Source organism: Bison bison, unplaced genomic scaffold (genome assembly GCF_000754665.1).
Source record: "Bison bison bison isolate TAMUID 2011002044 unplaced genomic scaffold, Bison_UMD1.0 scf7180017864252, whole genome shotgun sequence".
Classification (NCBI taxonomy): domain Eukaryota; kingdom Metazoa; phylum Chordata; class Mammalia; order Artiodactyla; family Bovidae; genus Bison; species Bison bison.
Window position 1 is genome coordinate 1857789 of NW_011494824.1, and position 13290 is coordinate 1871078.

Below are 13290 nucleotides of genomic sequence, written 5' to 3' on the forward strand. Positions count from 1 at the left end.
TGATCAGCGAGGATAACTGTTTTGATCCTCGTTACCTTTCAGCAGAACCCACCATCATCTGCAACGCCTTTTGGCTAAATCCAAGTTCAGGACAAAAATCAGCAGTGAATGCTGGTGACTGTCCAATGAGACCAACTCTGGTTCCTCCGTGGGTTCTTTCATTTAAACCTTCACTTGCAAATTCAGCCTCAAGGACCCAAGGGAAGTCCTTTTTCTTCTCACTGCTTCAGAGCCCTATAAAATGGCAGTAGTAAGGCTGATTCATGCACATTTTAGAACAAATTATTTTTGTAATTGTAGTGTAAAAGCTATTAGTACTCTAATGATGGTCCTTATGTAACATGATAATTAGAACAAAGTAACAACATAAAGGAGTCAGCAAGCAGTATAATTAGCAATGACCAACCATAAGAAATCAGAATAATTGGACTTAATTTATTCCTTTATGCAATAAAGGGATTCCTTCCTTCAGCTGCATTGGGACCCTGTAACCCAGGGTACTTGACTAGACCCTGTGCCTTGGCCAGCTCTGAAACCCTCAGGGAGCTTCCAATACCATGGTTTTTTTCTGAATTCTTGGCAAGCTTGCTCATATGGGTGTGCCAGCCTGATGCACTGAACTGTCTTTCTTTGTGTCCGCAGATTTTGAGCCATATAAATTCATTAACTGCAGATTTCAAAACAGCACATTTTTGTACAACAAGACAGGATGCCAGTTTACCTTTGATGATGACTATAGTGCCTACTGGATTTATTTTGTCAACTTCCTGGGGACACTGGCAGTGTTGCCAGGGAACATCGTGTCTGCTCTCCTGATGGACAGAATTGGGCGCTTAACGATGCTAGGTATGTGCTTGGCTTCGTGTAAAACAGAGGAGCTGCCCTTGCGATCTAGAGGGAGCCTGTCTCCTGCTACCCTCCCCACCCCCCTAGGATTTGCATCCCACAGAAATGAGGAGAAATTTCCTAAGACCTTTCATTAAGACTAAATTTTAGTAAAAAAAAAAAAAAAATATATATATATATATATATGTCTAATTACATCTCATTTGAACCACTTCTGTGAGTTAACAGACTGAAAAACTAATTATGTGTGACTAATGTCTATTTTTCTACTTAGGTAGCTGAGTAATTGGTGATGTGTGTTTCATGCTTGCTGTGTTCAGAAGGTAGTTGAGAGGTAAAGCTTATATACAGATAAATGTACCGGTAGCTGAGCTTTTTGAACCCAGAGTGCAGTTTCCTCTTGGGATTCAGTTTTGCTGTGAGATGTCAGAGAACCAGGGGTCCTTGCTCTACTGAGATAACAGGAAACACCCCCACCTTTTGTCTGCTACGTTGGCAGGTGGCTCTATGGTGCTTTCGGGGATCAGTTGTTTCTTCCTTTGGTTTGGCACCAGCGAATCCATGATGATAGGCATGCTGTGTCTGTACAATGGGCTGACCATCTCGGCATGGAACTCTCTTGATGTGGTCACCGTGGAGCTGTACCCTACAGATCGGAGGTATGTTGAAATGGGCCTCCAGCAAGAGGTGCTCTGAGCCCCATGGGACCACTGAAAATCAGCCAAACTGTCATTTCCTCCCCAAATCGAAATTCCAAAGAAAAAAAATCCGGCTTATGAAGTTGTAGGTTCTATTCATATCTTTCATTTATTCTTCATTTTTTAATAAGGCCAAACATGATTTCTTCTTCATTGACTATTACACTCAGTACCATAAAAATGTTATTACTTTGAAAACAGTTTGTAGATTAGTTTCACAATTTGAAAACATTCCTGGGGATTCATGATGATTGCTGAGAAGGGAAAGTCATGAATTCAGTGCTAAATATTACGTTGGAATAGTTACAATGGAAATTGTTCCCAGATCTTTACAGCTTTATTTTATTTACAGCTAGATATTTTTATAGCAATATATGTATTATATAGTTAACTATATGTAATATGTATATTATATAGTTAAACATATATTCAGTATTAGCATTAATATATATACTAAATATTATAGTTACATTTAACTATAATGTGGTATGGGAAAATCAGGTTTGCCTAGGAACTGTGAAGGCTTTTGAGTATACATGAGTATTTAATTTATTAGACATTAATAACACATTGAAGTAACACTTTGAATATTTGCTTTATTTTTATTTATTTTGGCTGTGCTGGGTCTTTGTTGCTGCACAGGCTTTTCTCTAGTTAGGGGGTTGGGGGCGCTCTCTAGTTACAGGCAGTGAGGGCAGCTAGAGAGTGCAGTGCACGGGCTGCTCATTGCGGAGGCTTCTCTTGCTGGGGAACATGGGCTGTAGGGCTCGCAGGCTTCAGCACTGCAGCACGTGGGTTTCGTAGCCACAGTTCCCGGGCTCTCGAGCACAGGCTCAGCACTGGTGGCACCTGGGCTTGGTAGCTTCGATGCTCGTGGGATCTTCCCAGATCAGGGATTGAAGCCATGTCTCCTGCATCGGTAGGTGGATTTGTTACCACTGAGCCACCAAGGAAGCTCTGAAGTTTTTTTTTTTAAACCTGATTGTGTTTTTGAGGTATAGTTGATGTTAAATATAAAAGTTTCAGATGTACAACATAGTGACTCACAACTTTTAAAGGCTATATCCATTTATAGTTGTTAGAAGATATTGGCTATATTCCATGTGTTATGCAATAGGTCCTTGCAGCTGGTTTATTTTATACATCTACTCATATATTTTAAAAAGAACATGTTGGGGAATATAGTAGCTAGCAGGAGTTACTCGGGCAATGAAGCCAGTGAAGAGAGTTAACCATGACCATGACTTAGCTTGCTGGCTATGAGGAAGATACAGTGAAGCAGGGAGGGATCAGCTGCAAGAGCCTCTGTGGACCCCTCATTGGTCCTGAGAAGGTCTTTACCTCATGTTTGCAAATGCCTAGATGAGCTCTGCATTAAGGCAACACGGAGAGGTCTCCAGAACACACCTCTTGACCTTGCTGGTCTGTTGAAGGGAAGCCCAACACATTTCCAGTGACCACAAAAAGATCACCATTAGAATAAAATTACGCGTCTGTTCCCAAAATGGAGACATGAAGACTCTGCACTTCATATCATAAAAAGGACAAAACAGGAGGGCCTTGGGGTGAAGCTTCAGCAGCCGATTCATTAGAAGAATAGGAGCCCTGTTTTGCCGTTTGCCACACGTGAAGACAAATGGCCTTTGCCTTTTATTTTGTGCCTGCTCTGTCACCATGGAGCCCTGTCTGCTAGAGCATGGAGTCAGGATTCTCTGGACTTTGAAGTGGAGGAGGGTTTTTCCTAGGACAGTGTAGAGACATTTGGGATATCAATTTTCACTGATCCTGAGTCCCTTCTTTTATTTATTGGCCACAGTGGGGTACATTTGCTGCACGCCCAGACTTTCTAACTTATATTTCTTCTTCATGAATTTCTATTACCAAGCTTACAGGAACCCTATATGTTCTCCTGTATCCACCTCCCTGCAGACCATTGGGAACTCTGATGGACTTCTCCTTATCAGATATTCTAATTAATAACCTCCTGTTGATAACTTAGGCTCTGAAAGGGACCATGCAACCCATGTCCAGCATCTCCTTCCTTCTTTAAACCAACAGTAGTTCTCTTTTGTGGGCAAGCTCCTGGGATGGATGTCATGGATCTTGGACGAGGGTGCTGCCAAGGCAAGATCAAGACTCTGCAGCTTTATTTCATGCTCATTCTGTAAACTGGGCCCAGGTGTGGATTAAACTAGACATTTAAACTAAGCCCCTCCTCATTAAAGCAAAGTTATTTCATAGACTGCAACCTTTTAATTTTGCATTATAAAAGTTTGATACTATTTTAGATGAAATCAGCCCCTTATCCCTCTGCTATAGAATGGAAGGATAAAGGGTGAGTACTCTCCTGTGGCAAGAACCTGGCTTAAAAACAAAACACCATGAACTGGGCAGGTCGTCCATGAGAAACATGGACCTGCTGTGTTTCTGTCTTCAGAAAGGTTAAACATCAAGCAAGATAAAGATAGAAATTGCTCTGTGTATTAGTTCAGGATCTCTGAGAAGCAGCAGACAAAATGGGATTAAACATGCACAGATTTTGTTAAAGGAAATGCAAGTTATGAGAGAAAACAGGGAGAGAGGTGTAGTCTGGCCACAATGCAAGCCTGAGCCCATGAAAGAGTGAAGAAGGAAGACCAGTTGTGTGGAAGTGTTCCAGGCCACCAGTGAGCGGTCTCAGGAAGGCTTGGCATTGCTGTGCTAAAAGCCAGCTTCAGAGGGGTCCTGCTTGTCCTGGGGGCACCAGCCTGCCATAGTATTCCTCTTACATTCCGTTACTGGAGCAGTGAAACCTGGAAATGCGTTTCAGAGCATGGCAGCTGGACCAGGACTCAGAAATTGGCAAAGTGCATCCTCACTTTGACCATGCTGCTGCTCGCAAATATTCTCTACCACTTAATTTGATGTTGCAAGATAGTATACAGGAAGTCACTTTCTTAAATGATGGAGAGAGAACTTATCTGCCAGAGCTGCATTGCCAGCACCATAATGAGTTAGCTGGCACGACCTACGCTGTTTCAGGCTAAAACCTTCTCTTCTATCTCTGCTGCGGTCCTCTGGGTCTCATGGGAGGGCTCCACTGAACTGTGGCTCAGCTGTTAGAGGTAAACCCCAAGTGTTTTGTGTGTGGTACCCTCTGGCTTCCTCTCCCTGTGGAAGGAGACTAGAATACATCCCAACAAACACTTCTGGTTAGAGGCTATAATTGTTTCATACCAGAACTTTAGCACTGTCAGCTCCTCACCCAGTTTCTAGAATCTGTCCTTAATCATCAGAAAAGAACACTCTGACTAAAAAGTAGCCTTATGAGCCATTTAATAGCCAACTCCTATCAGAATCCCAGGGCAAATGATTCTATTCAGGGAACATAACTTAGGATATAATCTAAGTGCTATGAAAGTTGTAACACTTGAAAGCCACACTTGTCACCCACAGTATGGGCTTGATCTGTGATGTTATACCTCTGACTCTTAGTAGGGGTTACATTTGCATTGACTGTGAAAGCACCGTTCATCTCTATAGAGCTTACCACTGGATCTGCAGGGCATTTCAGGACCTACTCTGAAGAGGTGCTCTGTCTCTTCACTTCATATGATAGAAATTAGTAATTCCTCACATTCCCTTCCCTGCTGTGCATCAAGAGACAGAGTCTCTGTGTCAGTGTTACATCTCCAGGGTCCAGATATTTGCTTTTCTCCTCCTCATCTTGGTTTGCTCTCTTGTATTCTTGTATTATTAGTTTTGTCTTTTATGCGTGTGTGCATGCTACGTCACTTAAGTTGTGTCTGATTCTTTGCAACCCTATGAACTATAGTCTGCCAGGCTCCTCTGTCTATGGGATTTCCCAGGCAAGAATGCTGGAGTGGGTTGCCTTGCCTTTATCCAGGGCATCTTCCTGACCCAGGGATCGAACCCACATCTCCTGTGGCTCCTGCATTGCAGACGGATTCTTTACTGCTGAGCCACCTGGGAAACCCTTTGTCTTTTATAAGCTACTCTCAATTGTATAATAAAGAGGCAGGAAATGTTGAAATTAAAATTGTGCGTACTTATTGAGCAGCACCTTTTCTGTGCCAGAGAAAATAAAGCTGAACAGTCATTGCAAACACTTTTTAAAAGGAAAAGTTGTTTTTTTTCCCTCCATGCTCAATACTTTACTTTTGGCCACCAAATATGGAGCAATTTTTTCCCAATTACCCAAGTAATTCTTTATTTCCCAGTAGACACCAACTGGATGTTCTAAAATGTAACTCAGTTCTGATATAATCTACCATGGAGAAGGGAATGGCAACCCACTCCAGTATTCTTGCCTGGAGAATTCCATGGACAGAGGAGCTTGGTGGGCTACAGTCCATGGGGTCGCAAAGAATCTGACATGACTGAGTGACAAGCATGTGTGCAAGTATGTGCACACATGCACACATACGCACACACACACGCGTGCACGGACACACACACACACACCTGGAGATAGCATCAGATTCCACAGGTTAAAGACTCCATTCCCACAAGAGCGCCTTCACTTCAGACCCCAAACACAAGTCAGATTATCTCCTGTATATCTGACCAACTGGCTGCACAGTGGAGTTCTCATAACCCCCTCCTCAGGTTTGATAACTTGGCAGAATGGCTCACAGAACTGAAGGAAACATGTTGTCGCATTTACTGATTTATTATAAGAGTTTCCTGCTCAGGAGCAGCCAGACAGAAGAGATGCACACATTGGGCAAGGCATGAACAGCAGGGGGAGCACGGCGCTTTGTGCCCCATCCAGGCCCACCCCTTCCCAGTGCTTCTGTGCACTCGCCAACTGGGAAGCCCATCAAATCTTGTTCAAGAGATTTTATAGAGCTTCATCTCCATCTTCAGCCTGTGTCCTCAACTCTCTAAACAACCTCTAATCCCTTGCTGTTTTCTGGTAATGATGCCAAAATTCAGCCTTTGTGCACCGGTGCCTTATCAAATCTCCAAGACAGAGTTTTGGGTGAAGTAGAAAGGAATAAGTTTATTGCTTTGCCAGACAAAGAGGGACACACAGGCTCTTGCCCTCAAAAACTGTCCTAACCCCAGGAGATTTGGTGAGGAGTTATTATAGCAAGTTATTACAGTTCAAGGGCAGGGCTGCTGATAAGATTAGACTGTGTTATTAGGGCCTACACTCCTTTATTCTATTTTTAACACCAAAAACATTTGTATTGGGGTATAGCCCTTAACAATGTTGGGATAGTTTCAGGTGAATAGTGAAGGGACTCAGCCATACATACACATGTGTCTATTCTCTGGTCTCAGGTAATCTAATGAGTTCTGGCCTCAGGTGGTCTTCTTGAAGAGCTTCGCTTGGTCCTTTAATCTGGAATGAAGAATGCTGACATCTTCCATTTGTTGGGGGTTTCAGTTCTCTGTGCTCAGTCTGTCCTACTCATTGTGACCCCATGGACTGTAGCCCCCCAGGCTCCTCTGTCCATGGAATTTTCCGGGCAAGAATACTGGAGTGGGTTGCCATATCTTGCTCCAAAGGACCTTCCTGACCCAGGGATCCAACCCTAGTCTCTTGCATCTCATGCGTTGGCAGGTGGGTTCTTCACCACTGCATACCCAGAAAGCCTTAAAGATATGTCTGTGCGTATCCCTTGAGGTAGAATCAGGACCTGCCCCAAGCCTGCACTACTGTTTCTTGGCTCCTCCCTGGTCTCAGCGTCCCTTCCCTTCCCTGATTAGCAATAGTTCGAATCTGCCCCTGGGACTCAAGGAGACCTCATGGAGGCTGGAGTCTATTCCCTACAAACAAGGAATGGGGGACACCGAGAGGCCTTAGTGCTCAGAAGCCCCACAGGGTCCTGCTAAGTTTCAATTACATATCACCATAACAGATATAATAGTAATGGAAATATTTGGTGAGCATTACCAAAATGTGACACAGAGACATGAAGTGAGCAAATACTGCTGGGAAAATGATGCTGATAGACTTTCTAGACCCAGAGTTGCCACAAATGGTCAATTTGTTAAAAAATACAGTATCTTTCAAGTATAATAAAATGATGTACAGTAAAATGAGCTATGTCTGTGCATAGGGTAAGGTCCAGAAGACTCCTGAGTACAGGAGCTTACATCATCCTGGAGTTTGGGGTGCACTGCCCTGCCAGCATGTGGATGCATTCACCAATCTGAAAGCTGGTGATTTCTAGATTTATGAAGAGTTCATTATGTGAGCATGATTGATTAAATCATTGGCTACTTGTAATTGAACTCAATCTTCAGCCTCTGTCCCCTCCCTAAGGTGGGGCGGGATAGGCTGAAAGTTCCAGGCCTCTCATCATATGGTTAGTTTTTATGGAGACCAGCCCCATCTTGAAGCAAACTAGGAAGCCCTCAAATTAAAGCAATGGTAATATATAGTTTTCTTTAATTATGCAGAAAATCCAAGGTTTTAAAGACTGATTAAAAAAAAAAACTCATGTTAACTGGAAGGGGTGATGGTGAAATTACTGCTTAGAGACTGTTGTGGGAATTCTAAAAACAGGTGCAACATTTTTGGAGGGGAGAATCTAGCAACCTAACTGTTTCTCCCTATAGGTAAAGTGCTTCCTCTGGCTGCTTTCAAGATTTTTTTCTTTGTCTTGGTGTAGATTTCTTTGGATTATCACATTTGGGATTTCTTCAGCTTCTTGGATCTGTAGATTTGTGTCTCTTTTTGATCTCAAATTTGTGAACCATTATTTCAAATTTCAGCCATTGTTTATTTGAATACTTTCTCTTCTCCTTCTTGGACTCAAGTGACCTAAGTATTAGATCTCTTGTTATGGTCCTACAGGTTGCTGATGCCCTTTTTTTAAGTCTATTTTCTGTTTTTCAAATTGGATTTCTATTGTTCTACCTTCAATTTACTGATTCTTTCACTTCTCTCCTTCATTCTGCTGTTGAGCCTGATCACTAAGATTTTTATTTTGGTTATTGTATTTTTCATTTATAAAATTTCAATTTGGTTCTTCTTTATGTCTTCTATTTCTTTCCTGAGACTTTATATCTTTTCTATTTTTTGATGATGTGTTCTATATTTCAAGTGTGTTCAAGAGTTTCAAGCATGTTCATAATACCCAGGGATTGAACCCGGGTCTCCTGCATTACTGGCAGATTCTTTACCATCTGAGCCATTAGGGAAGCCCTCATAATTGCCTACTGAAGCCTTACTATCATGATGGCTTTAAAATCTTCATCAGATAATGCTAACATTTCTGTCATCTCAATGTTGACATCTCTTTATTGTCACTTTCTATTTGAGATCTTCCTGGTTATTCAGATGACAAGTAGTATTCAATTGAAAGCAGTCATTTTCATATTATGTTGTGAGGCTTCTGATCTTATTAAGCCTTTAGTTTTGGTTGGCTTCCCCAAACACCTCTCTTGGAGGAGAAGGGATGCCACCCATTACTGCCTGGAAGTAGATGTCCAGGTTCCCATTCAACCTCCATTGACACCCAAGAAAGGGTATCCTCATTCCTGCTGCACAGGGGTGGGAGTCCAGGCTCCCCTCATGATTATTGGTACTGTGGAGGGAAAGAAGAGACAAGCTCATTACTGGCCAGGAGGGATGAAAATCCTAGCTTCCTGCTTAGCCTTCCCCCACACCACCCCAGTGGTGATGTTGAGGCCCCTCGTTACAGGCCCATGAGGGTGGAAGTCCAGATGCTCCACTCGACCTTTGTTGGTGTGGCTGGCAGTTGAGTTACAATTTTTTTTTGGTATTTGGTTGGAGAAGAGAGGTTATCATCTAAATATTTTCTGTCTTGCTAGGATGCCTCTATCCTGGCCCTTTGGGTAGAAAGAGCAGGCTTTGGTTCGGGTGTTACTTAAATCTGTACCTGTTGGTATTTCCTTTTGCCAGCTTCTTAAGTTCCGAGTCTCAGATCTATGAAGCAAAAAGAAAATGCAGGAACTCACCATTACCCAGCTCTGTAGCAGCTCTGCCATTTTTCTTTATTTTCCAGAGTCGTCTTAGGTTTATTTTATAACACTGAGGACTTTTAGCTATGTTTAATAGGAAGAATAAGAAAAATATGTATATCCATCTCAGTATGAATTTTAATATTGTTAATTTATTTACTCAATAACTTTTTTGGGAGTGTCTGTGTTACAACCCAGATGTATGACTGTCTGCTGTGGCTCTCAGCACCCATAAACCTGGTCTGTGACCTCCCATTAGGTCTGGGTGGGGCTCTGGGAATCAGTTTCTAAGAAGCTTACCTGGTATGTGGGGGTGTACAGACGTGTCCATCAACTGTGGCCTTAAATGAACTCCAGGTTGCCTCCCAGGGCTCATTTTCATTCTGTCATTATTTACCCCAGCCCAGGGACTCACTTCCTAGCTGAGGTTTATCAGATAAATGATAAGACACAAAGGCTTCCATTATGAACTGTCTGTGAATATATTTGCATTTAAACAGGAACAAGCAATAATACAATCCTTGGTGGTTGTAGGCTGGGAGGGAGATGGAGGCCCACTTTGGGCCCAGGGATTCCTTCAAGCTCACAGCTTCAGGAAAGTCCTCCACTTGTTTGTAAGGAAGGCCCTGCTTGCTGTGATACGGGATGCCACCTTCTAAGTTAAGGAGGGCACATACACACACCACACACCTACACTTACTGCTTAGATGAGACAAATTTTCTCTTCCTTTGAAAACTAGAAAGCAGTTGAATTCAGTCTTTCCAGATTTAAGAATGTGAAACTTGGTTTTTTTTCTTCCGCAAAAGCAAGGTGATAGTCTGGCATCAATACACAAACATGGACCAACTAATGTCCATTAAAATGTGCATTTGGGATTGGTAGATACAGGTGCATTAGTTGCTGCTCAGTTGTGTCCAACTCGACGCGACCCCATGGACTGCAGCCCACCAGGCTCCTCTGTCTGTGGAATTCTCCAGGCAAGAATACTGCAATGGGTTGCCATTCCCTCCTTCAGGGGATCTTCCCAACCCAGGGATTGAACCGAGGTCTCCTGCATTGCAGGCAGATTTTTTACTGTCTGAGCCACCAGAGAGGCCCAGTAGATACAGACTACTATAAATAAAATAAACAACAAAGTCCTGCTGCATCACACAGGGAGTTATACTCAGTATCCTGCAGTAAACCATAATGGAAAAGAATATGTGTGTGTGTGTGTGTGTGTGTGTGTGTATATATACACATATGCACATGCATATATATAAAACTGAATCACTTTGCTATACACCAAAAACTAACACAACATTGTAAATTAACTTTATTTCAGTTTTTTTTTTTTTAATGCCCATTACAGAAATATACTTCCAGGGTATTGTGAAGATATCAGAAAATTCCTTAGTTCATTTCACAAGCATCCTTTGCATCCTTGTGCCAGTCCTGAAAGAAGTTGTGATGAGTCAATGTAAAGGCTCCACAGCCCCACCCTAGACATGTAGCCAGGACCTAAATAAGGCTAGACCCCAAAGGGAGAGCCCTGAGGTTTAGGAGGGCAGCAGGAAGGAGGCCAGTCCAGCAGGGAGAGCTTTCACCGCTGTCCAGAGTCCAGGTAATTGCTGGAAGGAAAGGAAATGATGCGGGTTAGATGAGAAACTGATTACCTCTAGTGAAAATGAGCTGTGCAAAGCAGCGTAAAGTAAGACAGCAGGTGCAGGGAGAGGGCAGGAGAAGAGGTCGTGCAAAGCCTTTGGAGTGGCCTCCCCTGAGGACCATGGTGTGCCTCGTTGTCCTCAGTCTCCCCACGCCGCATCATGAACGTGTTCTCTTGGCTGTGTTGTACTGTGTGATATTTCCTACTGAACACATCCAAACAAAGAAGATCCTGTATGTAAAGGGGGCTTCCCAGGTGGCGCTAGCGGTAAAGAACCCGCCTGCTGATGCAGGAGACATAAGAGATGTGGGTTCGACCCCTGGAGAAGGAAGTGGAAACCCACTCCAGTACACTTGCCTAGAGAATCCCATGGACAGAGGAGCCCGACAGGCTACAGTCCATAGGGTTGCAAAGAGTCGGACATGACTGAAGTGACTTAGCACGCACGATATATGTAAAGGTGTTCATTGCAATCTTGTTTATGTTCCCCCAAGTTTGGAAAGCTCTGTTATCCAGTGTTATGGTTACAGAAATAATGGTTCTGTGCTATATCATTTCATTTTAATCAAAACACAAATAACCTGAGACAAGCAGCTTTATGACTGATTGGGGGAAAGCAGAAAAGGAAACCTGTAGAAATCCTGTGATTTGCAAAAATATGGATATGATTGGATTCTAAAGGGAATTCAGAAACAAAAAACATTTGTTGGAGAGGTGGAGTGGATGTTTTTCTTTTGTAGGTTCCATTAGTACATAACAGTAAATCGAAACCAATTCAAAAGTGCAGATATTTCTGGAAGAATTGCAGTCACGTCCGACTCAGTTTTATTTGGCAAGCAAAGGAAAATACATCGAGGCGTGAGGGTGGGCCTACCCAAAAGACGCAAAGAGTAGAGAAGCCCCTGGCTCAGTTTTGGCTCCTCTTTTTATATGTTTTTTCTCCTCCCCCGAGCCTGTCCTGTGTAAACTGGGCTAGCCAGGAGGGCTCTTTGTCACTTGAGGTTCTCACTCTGGTCCTCCGACCTTCCTTTGTTCTATTTTCGTGTGCTTTTCCCTTTCTTTGTCTTTTAGCCACCACTATTTTAGACACCTGTTCCTTATTCTAACTACGTAACACCAGCCTCCAAGGACTTGAGCACAAGGTAACTTGTGCTTGGGGTGTTTGTGGAAGTTCATGGCTTCCTTTAAATAAGAACAAGGAAACAAATGAACTAATGAAAAGCTTCTTTACTTATACACGGATAATCCCAAGGGAGAGCCACTTTGAGAATGATTTTTCTAATACAACTGTGTCTGCTGTGTGTAGAAAATCACACCCTCCAGCTTCAAGTATTTGAAGAAATAACTTACCTGTTATTTCACACAGTCATGTTTTCTGGAGTGCCAACACTAAGGAGGCTGTGTGCTTTGTAGCCACACCAGATTGTCATCCAAACAACTGCCTCTGCTTGATAAATGGAAGCAGAGATTCTTAGGAGATAAGAATTTGACCATCTTATTTAGAGGCTTCAGATACCAGATGCTCCTGACACGTCTCTCTCAGTGCTGCTCTGAGGTCTCAGGAAGTCAGCTATTCCTCTGTTATAGTTTCAGTAATAAAAGGAGATAGCTGCCTGTATTTTATACCCTGTTCTGAGTTGTGCCAGTGTTTGATAGCTTGGCAAAATGCGGTTATTTTAGCCCCAGTACAAATTCTCCCTGGCTCACTCTGCAGTTTTAGCATCAAGAGACTTCTTCATATAGACTGTTTCCCATTCGCTAATCAGTAACACACACCCCGGCCATTTTCCTCAGAACAATACAGCTTATCTCACTACCTTAAGATGCATTGGGTAATTTATACTTCTAGAATCTAGAAACTAACATGCAGTTAAAAAAAAAAAAAGTGGAAGAAGCTAGTCTGAAAAGGCTGCATACTATATAATTTGAGTTATATGACATTCTGGAAAAGACAAAACTATGGAGATAGTAAAAGGATGAGAGGTTGCCAGGATTTCTGGGGCGTTGAAACTGTTGTCCTGCATGATGCTGTAGTGGTGGATATGTGTCATTATACATTTGTCAAAGCCCATAAAACACACAACACAGTGAGCTCTAATGTAAACTATGGACTTTAATTCATAATAATATATTAATTTTGCCTCATCACTTGTAACACG

General features: G+C 42.6%; 1 protein-coding gene and 1 long non-coding RNA gene across 2 annotated transcripts in view; one reads left to right on the forward strand and one right to left on the reverse strand.

Moving 5' to 3' along the window:
• The window catches only part of SV2C (synaptic vesicle glycoprotein 2C), a 164602-nt gene that overhangs the window by 148729 nt on the left and 2583 nt on the right, over positions 1-13290 (forward strand). The window contains exons 10-11 of the mRNA XM_010847613.1: positions 643-846; positions 1346-1505. Of these exons, the coding sequence (XP_010845915.1) occupies positions 643-846; positions 1346-1505 (364 nt within the window). The remainder of the gene's footprint in view (positions 1-642; positions 847-1345; positions 1506-13290) is intronic.
• The window catches only part of LOC104994139, a 3468-nt gene continuing 2665 nt past the window's right edge, over positions 12488-13290 (reverse strand). The window contains exon 3 of the long non-coding RNA XR_825916.1: positions 12488-12578. This is a non-coding gene — a long non-coding RNA (uncharacterized LOC104994139). The remainder of the gene's footprint in view (positions 12579-13290) is intronic.